Genomic DNA, 19,765 nt, shown 5'->3' with positions numbered 1-19,765 from the left:
TATTAAGTAACATAATCTATAATGCAAATGTTTGTTGAGCAGACTACCCTTTTAAGCATTAGAAAAGAAAAACAAGGCCAAGAGACAAATTGCTAATGGTAGATTACATAGCTAATGTAATCTTTTAAACATTGTGGAAGAGATTGGTGACACAATGCTAAATAAAAACAGATATAGTTTCTGCTTACAGAACATAATAGTTAAAGAAAGAGATCAATGTGGATCAGATACCACAAACGATTAGATACAAAATATATATTATGGTGATAGAGAGAGAATAGTGAGGGGGACTTGATCTATTCTGGCAATCCAGGAACACTTTATGGTAAAAGCTGGAAGAAGAATGTATTTAAAAATCTAAAATGAGAAAAAGAAATGAAAGTTTTATTTTCTTTCCTTTCATCATCTAAGGATGATACAATGATATAATACAAAATTTGTAAAATGAAAGACATTATAAGACGTTATCTTCTAATCTTCTTTCATTACTTTGTTATTCTCATTGAGCCCAATTTAGTGAGAAATAGTGTTTTTAGCCACCAGACAATATTCAAAATGTTTAATAACCAACAGACACAGGTACTGACCCATCAGTAAATGTATTGTACATAAACAATACAGGGGTATTCTGATGAGTACTGGCTACATGAAGCCCCAAAGAGCAGGACATAAGTTTTTCACATAAGTGGGTTCAGGCTGACCCTAACATTTATCCAGGGCTTGGCATAAAGAGAACAAGAATAGGGTCAGTCATTTAAAATACACATCATTTTGAAGTGTCAGAAAAGCAAAGGGATATTTTTAACCTGATGGTGCAAACTAAGGCTACTTTTGGCCTCCCACCCAGTAGTTCTTGAATGAGACCAGGGGCTGTAAATATAAACCTCTTTCATTTTGGATCAACCAAGATTTTCCCTGAGGAGCACTATTCCAGGGAAGGCCTGATGACTTAGTTGGGGTCTGATATGTAACAAGGACCTGGGGGGAGAAAAAGACTAAAGACCTTCCTCTACAAACATTTATTAAGTGCTAACTATGTGCCAGATGCTTATTAGGGACTCAAGGTTGAATAGGACATGGCTGCAGTCCTGGGGAAGACAGACATGTGCAAAAGTGAAAAATAATGCAATGTGATGCGTGGTAAGAGCACAAGGAACCCACCATTGGGGGACAGAGGAGAAACGAAGGTTGTCTTCAGTGGCAGGAGTCTAGTTTACCAAAGTCTGTTCTTTTGAACATTAATTCTCTCCAGGTACATTGTTCCACTGAGCTGATGAGGGGCATGTGAAGTGTCCTGGCCTGAATCCCTGAATGTCTCAGATATGGGTATGTGACTTGTGTAGTTGCACAGAGCCGTGAGCTTTGGAGACCCTGAACTTGATGTGATGATGCTGTGCCACCTTGAAATTTTTCATAATATTTGAACAAGAAGCCCCACATTTTAATGTGGTCCTAGGTTCTGCAAATTATACAGGTAGGTCCTGGTGCCAGATCTTCTAGATTTTCCATGAATGTTTAAGGCTTTTTTTTTTTTTGAAGTCAGGCCCCTAGTACCTGATTTCCATTCTGCTCTTTGTATTAACATCAGGTGTGAGCAGATGGGTGAGGTGTGCATGCCATACTCATAATTTTAGTGGGTTGTCTCATCAAACCCCAGGAAGTGTGTAGGCAGTTTGCTAAGGCGGTAACCTTCTTACTATTAGTGCAGTTGTACAACCACAAAATAGTTGTAGATGTGTGGTGTTGTTTTTCAAATTATGTCTTATCTTCCATAGCCAGTCATTCAGGAAGTGATGCTGGGTGTCAAAGAATAATGAGGCAGTGTAGGTGGCAGGCAGAAGAAGCTGGGGGAATCCTGCTGCTATTTGTGCTGCTGGTGTTGATGAGAATTCTGGGCTTGCTGAGAAATGGTACAGGGTTTGTACAGACATAGATAAAGATTCTGCCACCTTCAGATATTCTACCTGTGATGTGAGAGAGGCAGCTGCAATACTATAGCAGGTAGTGGAAAGATAGGAAGGCTAAAGGCGTGGGTGCTGGTACTCCTACTTATGAGCTGGGCAACCTTAATAAAATCACAAAACCTTTCTGAGTCTCAATTACTTCATTTATAGAATGAAAATAATAGCTATAAAATTTGCCCTGCCTAATTAGTGGTCAGCAAATCATATAATATGAGTGGAAAGGCTTCATTAACCATCAAGGCAAAAATACATGTTAATTATTTTTGAGACAGTAATTGCAGTAGGAATTCAAAGAAGGAAAAGATAACTTTGAACTATAGAAGTTAGAGAAAACTTATTGAAGAAAATAGAATTTGAGGGGGACCTTGAAGAGTAAGTACAATTTTACTGTATAGAAAGGGGAAAAACTGGGTGTTTCAGATCCTTGGGTTCTGAATAAAAGTTTAGAAGCAGAATGTGTAATGTAGTTTAAATGAATACAGATTGGAATAACAGTAGAGAGAAATAAGACTGTAGATATAAAGAGATATGGTTTAGATTTGGGAGAGCTTTGATTTTGATGTCTACACCACAAACATAGGGCAGCTATTAAAGTTTTTGAGGATGAAGATAAAAATGATGGTTTAGGATCATAATAATATAGTAATGTTGTATAGAAAAAATAAGAAAGAGAAGTGGGCTTGAGAGACCATTTCAGAGACTACTGTAACCATCTGAGCATTAACCAGGAGATGATAATGGGAATGGAAAGGAAGGGCTACATTTGCAAGATACCACAAAGAAAGGCAAGGAATAATGACATCTAATAGCATTCAATTGTTCAGCAATATATTTTGAGTGTCTACTTTATGTCAGTAGAAAACCAATTTGGTTTATTTGGGAAGGAAGTCAAAGGTAGAAGACAAGTTTATTGTTAGAAATATTGAATTTGTGGTGGACCATCTAAGTAAGAAGTTGGAAGAATGAAAATTAAGGAGAGAGAATTGTCTTAAAGTATTGTTTGGGAGGTGGCTGTGGTAGCCTCTTCTAGTTGTTTTCCAATATTTTTTTTCTCAGAGCTTCTTTTGTAGTAACAGAAGCCCTAATTTATAGCAGAGCATAGAGTCACTCAGTGATTATATTTCCCAGCTTTCTGCTAGCTAAGTTTGGTCATATGACTAAGTTCAGATCAATACAATGAAAGCGGTGGTGTTGTACATGACTTCTATGTCCAGAAGAAGGGGACCTTTGTTTTCTTTATCTCTCTCTTGCTTTCTGCAGGCTGAATACCATGGCAAATGGTTCTTAGACCTTTTGGATCAAGAAGAGGAAGGCAAGTACAGAGAATGGTGGAGCAGGAAGATTAAAAAAGTATGGGTTCCTCATGAATTTGTGTAGTCTACCAATGGAACTGCTGAATCTGGATTTTTTTTCTACATGAATGTGAATGAAGTAAACTTCTTTCATCTTTGTGCTATTTTCATTTTTGAGTCTCTGTCACTTGCTATCAAATTAAAATCCAAGTGGTTTAGGAATCTTCCACAGAGAGGAGGTGATTGAAGGAGAGGTGGGTCATTTAGGAAGAGTATGGCTGAAGTTCTAGGCAGAGCCTCATGAACAGTGTTCGCATATATATATATATATATATATATATATATATATATATATATATATCACACATATATATTTATACATAAATATATATATTTATTTATAAACTATATATAAAATATATACATACACACACACAGTCCAAGTGGCAAGAGAGGCACCAATAGTGGAGAGTAGTTGTAGCATGGAACCCAAGAGCAGAAAGAGTCTCAGAATGGGGTTGTTACTGATTTCTAAAGATTCAGAGTGTTTGGATTTGGAAGATGGCGGCAACATAGGTGGGAGCGGAAACCACTTCCACTCAGCGCCAGGGAAATACCTAGCTGATCTGAGGAGCAGAGCGAACAGCCAACAGTACTCCAGCATATACGAAGATTAGAGACCAAAGATAGAGGACATTGAAAGATCTGACGGTGCGACAACAAAACCTGGAGTGCTGAAAAGACTAGAGTTAGACCGTGTTAAACACATAAACGTCAGCTCAAGACCAGTGAGCACAGGAGAGTAAGGAGACAGCACCACCGAATCCCATTGGCATTCTACCATAGAAGTTCATATCATAAACCCAGGGATTCAGAACAAAGCAATTTAAGAAGCAGAGGCCAACAAGAAGAGCCTCACAAACAATGGGAAGACAAAGAAACAATTCCCAAATGAAAGGAAAGGAGGAAGTCTCAGAAAGAATGCTAACCGAAAAAGAGGCAAGTCAACTATCAGATACTGAGTTCAAAGCAATGGTCATCAGGAAGCTCACTGAGCTCTCTGAGCTCAAAGAGAACTACCAGAAACTACAAGGAAACTACAATGAACTCACTGCAAACTATATCAACATGAAAAAGGAAATAGAAAATATCAACAAGAGCCAAGAGGAAATGAAGAATACAATTTCTGAATTGAAGAACACAGTAGAAGGAATTAAAAGCAGACTTGATGAAGCAGAGGATCGGATCAGCGAGCTGGAGGATAAAGTAGAAAAAAACATCCAGAAGGAGCAAGAAAAGGAAAAGAGGCTCAGAAAGAATGAAGAGGCAATAAGGGAAGTGCAGGACAACATGAAACGTAACAATATCCGTATAATAGGAATACCAGAAGGAGAAGAAGAAGAGCAAGGGATAGAAAACCTGTTTGAAAAAGTAATGATGGAAAATTTCCCTAATCTGAGGAGAGAAAAAGTCACCCAAATCCAGGAATCACAGAGAGTCCCAAACAAGAGGAACCCAAAGAGACCCACTGCAAGACACATCATAATTAAAATGGCAAATTTCCAAGACAAAGAGAGGATCTTAAAGGCAGCAAGGGAGAAAAAGGAAGTAACATACAAGGGAGCCCCAATAAGGTTAGCAACTGACTTCTCAATGGAAACGCTCCAAGCCAGAAGAGAATGGCAAAAAATATTCCAAGTAATGAGAACCAGAGGCCTCCAACCAAGACTACTTTACCCAGCAAGGCTCTCAATCAAGATAGAAGACCAAATAAAGAGCTTCCCAGACAAAAGAAGTCTAAAAGAATACAGCTCCACCAAACCAGCTCTGCAAGAGATGCTAAAGGGACTGCTTTAAGGAAAGGAAGGAAAAGAGAAAGACAGAGGAACACAGGTAGGAAATAATGGCAATGAATAACTACCTATCGATAATAACCTTAAATGTAAATGGATTAAATGCTCCAATCAAAAGACATAGAACAGCTGAATGGATAAGAAAACATGACCCACACATATGCTGCCTACAAGAAACCCATCTCAGGACAAAAGACTTACACAGACTGAAAGTGAAGGGCTGGAAACAAATTTTCCAAGCAAACGGACAGGAAAAAAAAGCAGGGGTAGCAATACTCATATCAGACAAAATAGACTTCCAAAGAAGGGCCATAAAGAGAGACCCAGAAGGTCACTTCATAATACTCAAAGGAAGAATCCACCAAGAAGACATAAACATTATAAATATATATGCACCCAACATAGGAGCACCCAAATACATAAAGAAAATCTTGGAGGATTTCAAGAAAGATATTGACAGCAACACAATTATAGTAGGGGATTTTAACACCCCACTATCAAAAATGGACAGGTCTTCCAAACAAAAGATTAACAAAGATATTGTGTCACTTAACAATACCCTAGAGGAAATGGACTTAACTGATATATACAGAGCTTTTCATCCCAAAGAAGCAAAATACACATTCTTTTCAAGTGTCCATGGATCTTTTTCAAAGATAGACCACATGATAGGACACAAAGCAACCCTCAACAAATTCAAGAAAATTGAAATCATATCAAGCATCTTCTCTGACCACAAGGGTCTGAAACTAGAAACCAACCCCAAGGGTAAAAACCCAAAACACTCAAAATCATGGAGACTGAATAGCATGCTATTAAACAATGAATGGGTCAAGAACGAGATTAGGGAAGAAATCAAAAACTTCCTGGAAACAAATGAAAACGAACTCACAACAACCCAAAACCTATGGGACACAGCTAAGGCAGTCCTGAGAGGGAAGTTCATAGCAATACAGGCCTACCTTAAGAAGTTAGAAACAGTTCACACAAACAACCTAACCCTACGCCTACAAGAACTGGAGGAACAACAACAAAGACAGCCCAGAGCAAGCAGAAGGAAGGAAATAACCAAGATCAGAGCAGAACTAAATGACATAGAGACTAAAAGCACAATTGTAAGGATCAATGAATCCAGAAGCTGGTTCTTTGAAAAGATAAACAAAATCGACAAGCCTTTAAGTAGGCTTATCAAGAAGAAAAGAGAGAGGATCCAAATAAACAGAATTAGAAATGAAAGAGGAGAGATTACAACTGATACCACAGAAATACAAAGGATCGTAAGAAATTACTATGAAGACCTATATGCTAAGAAATTTGAAAACCTAGATGAAATGGACACATTTCTAGAAAAATATAATCTTCCAAAACTGACTGAAGAAGAAGCAGAAAACCTGAACAGACCAATATCAGCAAAGGAAATTGAAGCAGTCATCAAGAAACTCCCATCACACAAAAGCCCTGGACCAGATGGTTTCACAGGAGATTTCTACAAAGCATTTAAGGAAGAACTAACCCCTATCCTTCACAGACTATTCGAAAAAATCCAAACTGATGGAAGACTCCCAAACTCTTTTTATGAAGCCAACATCATCCTAATCCCAAAACCAGATAAAGACACAACGAAGAAAGAAAACTTCAGGCCAATATCGCTGATGAACATAGACGCTAAAATTCTCAACAAAATATTAGCAAACCGCATCCAGCAATATATTAAAAAGATCATCCACCATGACCAAGTGGGATTCATCCCAGGGATGCAAGGATGGTACAATATTCGCAAATCAATAAACATAATACATCACATCAACAACAGCAAAGACAAAAATCACATGATCATATCAATAGATGCGGAAAAAGCATTCGATAAGATACAGCACCCATTTCTGATAAAAACACTCAGCCAAGTGGGAATAAAGGGAGCAGTCCTCAACATAATTAAGGCCATATATGAGAGACCTACAGCCAGCATCACATTCAATGGACAAAAACTTAGAGCTTTCCCACTAAGATCAGGAACAAGACAAGGATGCCCTCTCTCACCACTCCTATTCAACATAGTATTGGAAGTCCTAGCCACAGCAATCAGACAAGAAAAAGCAATAAAAGGCATCCAAATTGGAAAGGAGGAAATGAAACTGTCACTGTTTGCAGACGACATGATAGTGTACATGGAAAACCCTATAGACTCCACTCAAAAACTACTCGACCTAATAAATGAATTTGGCAAAATAGCTGGATACAGAGTCAATACCCAGAAATCAAAGGCATTCCTGTACACCAACAACGAAACTGCAGAAACACAAATCAGGAAAAAAATCCCATTCGATATAGCAACAAGAAAAATAAAGTACCTAGGAATAAACCTAACCAAGGAGGTAAAAGACCTGTACTCAGAAAACTACACAACACTGAAGAAAGAAATTAAGGAAGATACAAACAAATGGAAGCATGTACCATGTTCATGGATTGGAAGAATTAACATCATCAAAATGGCCATACTACCCAAAGCAATTTATAGATTCAATGCAATCCCTATTAGAGTACCCATGACATATTTCACAGATATAGAACAAACATTGCAGAAATTCATATGGAACCATAAACGACCTCGAATAGCAGCAGCAATTTTGAGAAAGAAGGACAAAGCAGGAGGTATCACAATACCTGATATCAAACTGTATTACAAGGCAACGGTAATCAAAACAGCCTGGTACTGGCATAAAAACAGGCTCATAGACCAATGGAACAGAATAGAGAGCCCAGAAATAAACTCAAATCTATACGATCAATTAATATTTGACAAAGGAGGCAGGAGCATAAAATGGAGCAAAAACAGTCTCTTCAACAGATGGTGTTGGGAGATCTGGACAGCTACGTGCAAAAAAATGAAACTCGATCACCAACTTACGCCATACACGAAAATAAACTCAAGATGGATAAAAGACTTAAATATAAGCCGTAACACCATAAAAGTCCTTGAGGAAAACATTGGCAGGAAAATCTCAGACATTCCACGCAGCAACATCCTCACAGACACATCCCCTAAAGCAAGGGACATAAAGGAAAGAATAAACAAATGGGACCTCATCAAAATAAAAAGCTTCTGCATGGCTAAAGAAAACAGCACCAAATTACAAAGAGAACCAACAATATGGGAAAGCATATTTGCCAATGATACCTCAGACAAGGGCCTGATCTCCAAAATATATAAAGAACTCACAGGACTCCACTCCACTCCAGGAAGACAAACAACCCAATTAAAAAATGGGCAAAGGACTTGAACAGACACTTCTCCAAGGAAGACATACAGAAGGCCCAGAGACATATGAAAAGATGCTCAGCATCACTAGCCATCAGAGAGATGCAAATTAAAACCACAATGAGGTATCATCTCACACCAGTCAGAATGGCCAACATAAACAAATCCACAAACAAATGTTGGAGAGGATGCGGAGAAAAGGGAACCCTAGTGCACTGTTGGTGGGAATGCAGACTGGTGAGGCCACTGTGGAAAACAATATGGAATTTCCTCAGAAAACTAAAAATGGAACTGCCCTTTGACCCAGTAATTCCACTGCTGGGATTATACCCTAAGAACACTGAAACACCAATCCAAAAGAATCTGTGCACCCCAATGTTCATAGCAGCACAATTTACAATAGCCAAATACTGGAAGCAACCGAAGTGCCCATCAGCAAACGAGTGGATCCAAAAACTATGGTATATTTACACAATGGAATTCTACGCAGCAGAGAGAAAGAAGGAGCTTATACCCTTTGCAACAGCATGGATGAAACTGGAGAGCATTATGCTAAGTGAAATAAGCCAGGAAGTGAGGGACAAATACCATATGATCTCACCTTTAACTGGAACATAAGCAATAGAAGGAAAAAGCAAACAAAATATAACCAGAGACATTGAAGTTAAGAACAATGTAACAATAGCAAGGGCGGGGGTGGGGGGTGGGGGCGGGGACAGTGGGTAGAGGGGATTACAGGAACTACTATAAAGGACACATGAACAAATCCAAGGGGGAGGGTGGAGAGGGGGGAGGGAAGTGGGTTCACCTGGGGTGGGGTGAAGGGATGGGGGAAAAGGCATACAACTGTAATTAAATAACAATAAATAAATTTAAAAAAAAAAAAAAAAAAATCAGAATCCAGAAACAAGATTACTAGCAGAAAAGACAAAAAAAAAAAAAAAAAGATTCAGAGTGTTTAATTGAAATAAAGACTGAAAATTGCCCCTAGATTTGTTCCTTAGGAGATTATTGATGGGCTTTGAGGATAAAGTGCAAGTAAGATGATTCAACTGAAGGCCAGTGTATAAAGGAATGAGGAAACAATAGGTGGTAAAGTAGTGAAGAAGCTTGACAATGAAGAAAAGTTATAAAATAGAACAGTAGCAAGAAAGTAAAGTAAAATGAATTTAATGTGATTTTGTTTTAAAATAGAAGAGATTGGTGGGGAAGTGTTGGTAGGAAGGGAGAGCAGATAGAGATTTCCCTGGAGGGAGAGATTTGCTCTAGGTTAGTTGCTCTGACTCATTGGCTTTCCAAAGCTCTATGTTTCTCTCTCATAGTACTTGCCAAATTGTGTGGTAGTCATAAATCTGTGTATGTTTATAGGCACTGTGAGTGAGTCAAGTGCAGGGACCTTGTTTTCAAATCCCCTGTCCCAGCACAGTGCATGATACAAAGACCACTAATGCTTGTCATGGACCTAAAGATGGAAGGGATATGGTTTTCAATCAAAGGATGATCATGTCTTCATCTGACGTGGAAATGAAAGGATAGGGGTATTTTGAGGTGTTATTGGGGGTGGAGATGGAAAAACTGTCTCTTGGTAGGGTGAAGGGAACACAATTTTGAGCCAGGTTGAGTATCTGACATTTACTGAGTCTCTCATCTTACTTTACTAAAAGATAGGATATAATTATGCCTGTCTCATGGATTGTTGTGAGTGCATATAGAAGGCACTTAATATACAGTAAACATTTTGGAGTAGAGTGGGTACAATAGAAGACAGTCATGCTTGACAACCATCTCTTCAGTAATGTAGGAGGTGAGACTATTGGGTAAGAGTGAAGAGGCAAGGATAGGACTAATTAGGAAGTTAAAATATTAGGGGCACAGGCTTTGAATCTTGGCATATTTGAACCTAGCTGTGTATCCTGAAAAAAATATTGAAATTATCTGATCCTCAGGTTTCTTACCTCTAAAATGTGGATAATTATCAAATGTAATTGTGAAGGTAAGGCACTTAGCATAATACTTGTCACATACAAATGTTAGTTGCATTATTATTTTTATGAATGTAAAGTTTTTGAAAAAATGCTACTGTAAGGAACACCCTGGGGAGTCTATCCAAAATTTATTAAGGGGATGAAAAGACTGCTGAGCATTCTTGGAAATCCAGTGAAGAGGTCACCCACGTTTACAACATCTCCCAGTAAGTGTGGCTTTCTGACTGTCATATGCCAGACCACAGAAGGGAAGTGTAGGAGATAGACAGTACATCTCTAAGAAAAGCAAAGGCAAGCAAAGGCTGGAACCCTGGAGCATGGGCTTAAATGGAAAAATACATTCATTTTGAAGGGAGAATGACACCAGCTTGGACAGAGAATACTATAGACAGGCTATTCATTGGAGGTGGTCTTCCCTCCCTAGAAGGAAAGCTGGGCACCTTTACCAGCCCCATAAACACTTTTGTGTTTTTAGTAATTAAGTCCTGTTTCCCTGGATGAACCCATGTGTATGGGTGGATTTTAAAAATATCCAGCTTATGATAAAGTAACTGTCAAAAACCACTGGCTGGCAGAAGACCACAGAGATTATGAGAAAAAGAAAGGTATTTGAAAACAATTAGAAACTTATTCTGTGTTAGAAATATTGATGGGGTAAGGGGACTTTAATTGGCTAGAGGGAAATTCTTTAGAGTTGATTAAGAGAAACTTAAGAAGTGTGGGATGGAATCCAAAGAGATTTTGAAACACAAAATATTTATGACAATGAAGAGGGCATTTAGACCTAAAACTTCACAGTTTGCCTTAGATTCTATTAAAAACGAAGATGATGTACACTTGTGGGCATAGAGGACTCCCCAGTATATCATACTCTGTCAATATCTCCTAAGTCCTATTTGTTCTGGCCACTCCCTCTTCCACCTCAGCCCCTACTTTTCTTTCCTACCCTCACTCGAACCATACTGGCTTCCTCTTTCTTCAAAAAGGCCATGCACAGTTGCTGTTGCCTGAGAGATTTTGTACTTGCTGACCTCCTTTTCTACAACAACACTCTTTGTAGCACTCCATTACTGTGAAACTGCTCTGATGTCATCTTATCAGAGAGCTTTCCCGATTACCATGTTTAAAGCAGCAATTCCCTCCAATCACTGTCTACTACTTTGCCTCACTTTATTTTTCTTCATAGCAGTTATCACTATAAAAGTATTGTATGTGTATATCTATTGTCTTCCCTAGCCCCCACCTCCACTAGAATGTAATTACCATGAATGCAGAGTCTTTATCTGTTTTGGTCACTATTATTTCCCTAGCACTTAGTGGGTGATCATTAAATGTTTGTTAAGAGAATGAATAATTTTTGGCTACTGACCCAATTCCCCCTTTTCCAGCAATAAAAAACAGGGTAGAAAGACTCAGAACAAGAGAAAGAGTGAGGGCAAAAGAGAACTCTTGACTGGTTCCTGTGTTCTGGAGTGGAAGGTTCAGGGTATAAACTGATAAATAAGAAGGAGCAGTTGGCTAACTATAAGTTCTTTCCACCACAATACTCTCATGCTGTTTGCAAAAATTTTTTTTTTGCACAGATCCACAGGATGTGGCTTCAAAGAGTGGTTAGTAAAAGTGTCCTGAATGAGGCAACAAGATATATGTTCTAGTTAAGGCTCTGTTGCTGACTAGCTAAATGATACAAATAAGTCACTTACATACTAAGTTTCAAAATTCTAGTTGGTAAATGAAGTAAAAAATATATGCCCTACCACTTGAAGAGTTAGGATTAAATGAAATGAACATACTCTCAAATGTGTATACCAAGGGAGAAGAATCTAGAGACACCCAAAAGGGTATTGCCATGAGAAGCACCCTCTGTCTACTCCCATGTGAAGCACTATGACTTAGTAAGAAAGAGCCAGGCTGCCCAGAGTTTGAATCTTGGCTCTGTCAGGTACTAGCAATAAGACCTTGTGAAAGTTAGCTACTTCTCTGTGCCTCAGTTTTATCAGCTTTAATATGAAGCTAATAGAAGCACTTACCTCATAGAAATGTTGTGAAAGTTAAATGAGTTAATATTTGTAAACCTGTTAGAAAAGTGCCTGGAATATACTAGGCACTTTATATATTTGTTATAGGAAGTAAAAAGCACATTGTTACAGAGATTAAAATAATACTCCCAGGCAACTCTTAAGGGACAAAGAAGAGTTATGTTGGGAAGATGTTAGAGAAGGTAAACATGTAGCTGTTAATGAGAGTAGAAATGAGGAAGAGCATAATGTTGCTTAATAGTTACTTACCCCGCCCCCTTCCTTTTTAAAAGGATCCTTCAAGTAAGCATTTCTTGTTTTCTCTCTCTCTCTCTCTCTCTCTCTCTCTTTTGGCAGTAGCTAACCTCTCCTTCCTTTTCTCTCATCTACTATCTCCTAGATTAATGAATGATGGTGGAACCACCATAAACATTGCAGGTCTGGAAGGGCAATTTACCCTGATAGTTAGTTGTACCCTGTGGCACTCAAAAGAGAGTTGGTTATAACTGGCCATACCGAGTGAAGGGAAGTAGAGGAAAGAGGAAGCAACGGGTTGAGCAGCTAGTTTTGTGTCATTCTCCATGAGGCTGGAAAGTCCTTGGTTATGAGATTTTAAAAGTATTAAACTACCACTCCCATACAATAGTGTATTCTTCTGTATTTTACACTTTATATCATTTAAATTAAGATTTAGGTTGGCTTAAACCCACTGCTTCAAAACAAACATACCAACACACAACTTCTCAAAACAGAGATAAGTTCTTGGCCAACCATTGTTTTGTCCATTCCCCTCTCTTACCATATAATAAAAAATTGAGTATAGCAAAGAAAATATGGATACAAGCTCTACCAACATCAGTCACTCAACTGATTGCTTGTACCTCTTTCTTTTCCAGATTCCACATAGATGAACATAGTTACCCTCAAACTTGGAGATTCACACTTTTCTGAGGTTCAAGACAAGAAAAGTTTGACCCAGGAAATACTTGAGTAGCTGAAGTGGCCAGGGATGACTTTTGTGCTTCTATTGTGAACTCACTCCACCTGCTTTGTCAGTCACCATATTGATCTCCAGGGCTGTTTCAGCCCATCAGGCTGATGCAGTGGGTCTCTACCCACTCCTACTGAAGTCCTCTGTTATCACAAGGATGCAGCTTCCCAGTCTCTATTTGGAAACAGGATTTTTGATATTTAGCTTTCCCCATGCGGAATATATTTTTCCATTTCTATAACTGGGCTTCTGCCTCTGAGCCCTTCCTTAGTGTTTGTGGTAGCAGTCTGCTCAAATCTCTGTCTAGAACAGAGTCTTTATCGTCATCCTGAAGGACTTTGGACTAGTAGCAAATGGCTCTTACCAGGACTCTTCTCCAGGCACAAAAACTATCTTTAACCCCCCCAGGATGATGGTTGGTGCCAAGTTATCCATGGACAGATATCCAGATGGGCCCACTCACCTCTGCTGGAATGTTCCATGACTGTTCTTTCCATTTAACAAGACATCAAGACTTTGTTGATATTGAACCTTTGTTTGTTGTTAAGAAACAAAGTCAAGCCAACCCAAATCATATTGACGTGAATGATAGATGAACCATATCTAGATATGGTCATTTCCTTGGATATTCTGCCTTGTTGGCCTGCCTAAACTTTTGTTATTGGCAAAGGCCTGTCTATTAACCCCCACCCTCTCTATAGATGGATGTAGAAACGGGCTCAGTCTCTCACTGAATAATCCTGTCTTGCTGGGAATAAATCACCACTCTTTATTAACAAAATGTGAAAACAATCAATAGTAGGGACAATATTTTATTATTCACTTCAGCATCAAAGTGGGTAAAGTCAGTATTGCTCAGTGGTTAAGTCTAAAGACATTGGAGGTCAAATCCTGCTTCCTCCACTTTTTGGCTTAATGACTGCCAGAACTCTGTGCCTCAATGTTTTCACCTGTAAACTTCAATATTAATAGTACTCATCTAATAGGGTATTGTGAGATTTAAATAAAATAATAAATGTAGACTACTTAGAGTAACGTCAGACATGTAGTATTATTGATGTGGGAGGGGTTTAAAAAACTGAAACAAAAAAGGTGTAGAGAAAAAGAAGAATTAAAATTTCGTGAAAGAAAACACATAGAGAAAATGGACATGGAGCAACAGTGGTGGACTTGCCCGTCTTCTCCCTTTGAGGGTGGGTGGTTGGCTAGTAGGATACTTGAAGAGACAGTCAGAGTCACAGGGTTCACAAGTCATGACTAGTGAGTTGAGATTAGAACACAAGCCTGTGAGTCTTGGGTCTTAGAGAAAAAATTTCCAACATGGAAGAGTCATGAGTTTACACATTTAGACTTCTCTTATTTCAGTGATTTCAAGAGAAAATGGAAACTTCTAACTTCCTTTTCCATTGCTTCTCAGCTGCTTCAACTGCCCTGAGTTCCAAGAAAGAGCATAAAATCAGTTGATTCACAGTCCAGTGCTAAACATTTGCCAGAAACAGTAGCAGGAAGGATTCAGGTATAATTTTGTACTCAGGAATGTTTGTGGAATAACTTTTTTAAAAGTTTTTACAATAATTTATTTTTATTTTTTATTTTGATATGTATTTTTATATTAATTTTTTAAAAATAAATCATTTTGTGGACTCTGAGTTCTAGTTATTTGCCAAATTAAGCCAGCCAATATTTATTTCCATAACATTTACTTAATAATAGTCCTTGCACATAGTCAGATATTACCTCTGTTATAAGTAACCAAGAGTACATTTTTAGATGTGTCCTCTATTAATTCAATCAATCATTCAATAATCATTTTGTAACTTTTAAACAGCAAACAGATCCATTTAGCAAAGGCTAATGGTATGTGAAAATAATTCTGGTTCTACTTTTGTAAAAATAAGCCCCAGGCCTTGATTTCATGGGTTCCTGACAAAATGAATATCTTACTCTTGTTTTCTCCAGAACCCCAAACTCTACACCTGAGCTCACAACTGCCACCACTTTTTCTTCTGTTTATGCTTGGATCATCTCAAACGAGAAGTCTTGCCAAGGATCTCTGTACAATAAAGCCCTGGCTCTTCCTAATACTATATGAAAGCAAGTATGAAAAACAACAGCATTAGCTAATATTTGTTAAGCTCTTACTATATTCAGGTCCTGTGGCAAATTTTATACATGAATTACCATTTTGATTCTCAAAACAATTCTCTTGTACTAAGTATCAACTACTGGAATAAAAACGTTTCCCTATTTTGAAGTCAAAATAAGAGGTTGAGCTTATACAACTTTCCCAAAGTCACAAAACTAATGGATGAATGATTCACTGCTAGCTGATTTGACAATTTGATTTCAGGTTCATGAGATGAAGCAAGTGTATCATACAACTGCCTCTTATCTTACCATGTGTTAGCCCTTTGAAGAGCATCAAGGATTTAAAAACTTAATGAGTGAGGAGATCAGAAAGAGTATGGAGCCAAAAGAGCTATGTAGACTTGGGATTAGCGGAAACAGTCTATTTTCACCACTACCAGTTCTAGGTTGTGAAACTTCAGGTGAACTGTTTAAGCTGAGTCTTAATTTATACTTTTTTGCATAATAATATCTATCTTTCTTATTTCAATGGTTTTAGTAAAATTACATGTGAATTGTAGAACGCTTTGCAAATTAAGTGGTATACCAATGAGATTAGGGACATAACTAGATTTCTACTTAGTTTCTCTCCAACTCTTTCCCGCATCTACTTGCATTTTATACCTGCTGTGTAAAGGGTGACTAGCATAGGCTCCAAAAACTTGGCTTGCCTACTGGTTGCAATCTCCATAAAGCTCAAATTGAAAAAGCCACAATTTAAAATGGTCAAAGACACCAAAGAGACCGTAGTGTATTTATTCTACCTTTTAAAGGAAATCCTAGCTCACTAGATTCTCTATAGTCTAACTCATGTCAGGAATTTGATAGTGCAGTTTTAGAGCTGGTAAGGGATAATATAAGTAGATTTAAAATGACAAAAAGAGTCAGTTTTGATATAAACAAGGCAATTGTTTAGATTTAATTAAATAATATATGCAATACCAAAACCCACCTAGAGCTGTATTAGTGTTACATTGGATTTTTTTGTTTTTTGGTTTTTTTGGTGCAGAAACAATATTCATCTGTCCTTTATAGTTTACTGTTAAGCATAAGTAAGAAGAACAGAATTTTTAGTTCAAGTTCTTCATTTTTTTAATGTAACATATTTGTAAAATAGAAATAACCTCTTATTTAATTTAGAGAGTTTTTGGAAGATAGAAGCAGAATAATAGCTCTGAATGTGCTTTGAAAATAAAGGTAGTATCTAAAGTTTTTATAATGATAATTATAGTTATGCACCACTCCAATTTGATAAAGGAATGAAATTAAATTGGAAAGGGCATATCTCTGTCAAAAACTATATAACACATTATAATTTCAAAAAATTGCTTTTAAGTTATTCAAGATTTTGGATTATTTACTCTTTTTCTGATCAGGTCTGCCAATTACTGACTCGCCTGAGCAGAAGGGTTTTTCTCAGCTCTTTGGAGACTGGACACCGACAAAAGTTAGAAATTCAATTTCTAAAGCTGAGAAATATTTAGGTTTGGATCTTAAGTCTCTCCTCAGACAGTTGCATTCCTTTTGAGTCCCAGGGTGTTTATGTTAAAAGACATCAAAAGGGCATTACAATGTCTTCCTTAAGGGCAACTTCAAAAAGTTAAAAGGAAACTCCCAGGAAACTGGGAGGCCGATGAGCAAAGGTCAAAACTCACAGGTCTGCAGGCAAAGGAGAAAGATCCATAAGCAGTGCTGAGCCATCTTCTTCCAGGGCATAAACGCTGTGCCAAGAATGGCACTCTTCTAGCAGACAGTCAGTTGCACTTGAAAATTCTTGCTTTTTATAGCTGCATTTAAAAAAGGAAGTATGAGATAACTGATTTAGGAAACAATGGTATATGTAGTCTAAGCATTATGATGCTATTTTTCTTTATTATGGAATGTAAAATGCTTACCATTAATTAATTAATTAATTAATTAATTAATTAATATTTACTGAAGGCCTACTATGTGTCAGGGACTATTCTGGTCACTGGCAATATAAAGAGCAACAAAACAAATGATCTCTCCCCTTTTTGGAAAGACCAACAATTAAACAGGCAATTCCAATATAGTGTAATAAATGTTTCAATACCGAAAATATGGAGAATGGGGAGGGCGTCTAAACCAGGCTAGGAAAGTGTGGGGAAGGCTTTCTGAAGGAATTGACAACCAAGCTGAGAGAGATATGAAGAGTAAGTTAGCATTGTTAGGAAAAAGGTGGTGGGGATAGAGAATACAAAGAATGTGTTGATGTAATAGGAGCTTAATAAATGGTAATAACTGATATTATATAATTATAGTTATATTATGCTATATAATAAATAAAATTAAGGGCTTCTGGCCAAGATGGAGGTGTAGGTAAACAAACTGTGCCTCCTTGCACAACCAAAAGAAGGACAACAACAAGTTAAAAACAAAAAACAACCAGAACTGACAGAAAATTGAACTGTATGGAAGTCTGACAACCAAGTAGATAAAGAAGAAACATTCATCCACACCAGTAGAATGGGCAGAGACGGGCAGCCGGGGTGGAGAGGACTTGCAGCAAGGCGGCAGCTGGCAGACCCAGAGAGGTGGCAGATTGCAGAACAGGGCAGGCCAGGCTGCAGCTAGCAGACCCCACGGCCCCACATTCACGCATAGATAAACCAGGAGGAATGGCAGGGGAGAGAAGCAGACTGCACAACCCAGGGCTCCAGCACAGGAAAATAAAGCCTCAAACCTTTGATTGAAAACACCTGTGGGGGTTGGGGCGGCAGCAGGAGAGACTCCCAGCCTCACACGAGAGGTTGTTGGAGAGACCCACAGGGGCCTAGAGTGTACACAAGCCCACCTACTCGGGAACTAGCACCAGAGGAGCCCAATTTGATTGTGGGAAGCAGAGGGAGTGACTGAAACCCGGTGGAGAGTGGAGCGGGCGCCATTGCTCCCTCTCAGCCTCTCCCCCACGTAGAGACTCACAGCTTAGCGTCACAGCTCAGCAACCAGCGTTACCCCGCCCCAGTGAACACCTAAGGCTCCGCCCCTTGAAGTAACAGATGCGCCAAGACAAAAAAAAGAAAAAAAAAAAGGCCCAAATGACAGAACACTTCAAAGCTCCAGAAAAAATACAACTAAGTGAGGAAGAGATAGCCAACCTATCGGATGCACAGTTCAAAACACTGGTTATTAAGACGCTCACAGAATTGGTTGAATTTGTTCAAAAAGTAGATGAAAAAATGAAGCCTAAGCTAAGAGAAACAAAGGAAAATGTACAGGGAACCAATAGTGATGCGAAAGAAACTGGGACTCAAATCAATGGTGTGGACCAGAAGGAAGAAAGAAACATCCAACCAGAAAAGAATGAAGAAACAAGAATTCGGAAAAATGAGGAGAGGCTTAGGAACCTCCAGGAAATCTTGAAATGTTGCAACATCCGAATTACAGGGGTGCCAGAAGGAGAAGAGGAAGAACAAAAAATTGAAAACTTATTTGAACAAATAATGAAGGAGAACTTCGCTCATCTGGCAAAGGAAATAGACTTCCAGGAAGTCCAGGAAGCTCAGAGAGTCCCAAAGAAGCTGGACCCAAGGAGGAACACACCAAGGCACTGTAATTAATGCTCATAATTACATTACCCGAGATTAAAGAGAAGGAGAGAATCTTAGAAGCAGCAAGAGAAAAGGACACAGTTACATACAAAGGACTTCCCATAAGACTGTCAGCTGATTTCTCAAAAGAGACCTTACAGGCAAGAAGGGACTGGCAAGAAGTATTCCACATCATGAAAGGCAAGGGCCTACATCCAAGATTACTGTATCCAGCAAAGCTATCATTTAGAATGGAAGGGAAGATAGAGTGCTTCTCAGATAAGGTCAAGTTAAAGGAGTTCATCATCACCAAGCCATTATTATATGAAATGTTAAAGGGATTTACCTAAGAAAAAGAAGATAAAAAATAGGAACAGTAAAAATGACAGCAAACTCACAGTTATAAACAACCACACCTAAAACCAAAACAAAAGAAAACTAAGTGAACATCTAGAACAGAAACAGAACCACAGAAATGGAGATCACATGGAGGGTTATCAATAGGGGATTGGGAGGGGGAGAGAGGGAGGAAAGGTACAGAGAATAAATAGCATAAATGATAGGTGGAAAATAGGCAGGGGGAGGGTAAGAATAGTGTAGGAAATGTAGAAGCCAAAGAACTTATAAGTATGACCCATGGACATGAACTATAGGGGGGGAATGTGGGAGGGAGGGGGTGGGCAGGATGGATTTGAGTGAAGGGGTGGAAAAGGGACAACTGTAAT

The 19,765-nt window shown here is 38.4% G+C and overlaps 1 protein-coding gene across 1 annotated transcript in view; it reads right to left on the bottom strand.

Moving 5' to 3' along the window:
* Nucleotides 1–17,273, bottom strand: part of CD84 (CD84 molecule) — a 38,395-nt gene extending 21,122 nt beyond the window's left edge. The window contains exon 1 of the mRNA XM_045182110.3: nt 17,145–17,273. Coding sequence (XP_045038045.2) covers nt 17,145–17,205 — 61 coding nt within the window. The 5' untranslated portion in view covers nt 17,206–17,273. The remainder of the gene's footprint in view (nt 1–17,144) is intronic.
* Between the last annotated feature and the right edge of the window lie 2,492 nt (nt 17,274–19,765).

This window comes from Desmodus rotundus, chromosome 12, assembly GCF_022682495.2.
Source record: "Desmodus rotundus isolate HL8 chromosome 12, HLdesRot8A.1, whole genome shotgun sequence".
Classification (NCBI taxonomy): Eukaryota; Metazoa; Chordata; class Mammalia; order Chiroptera; family Phyllostomidae; genus Desmodus; species Desmodus rotundus.
Note: the sequence above shows the minus strand (reverse complement) of the source record. Positions and strands in the feature narration are given on the sequence as shown.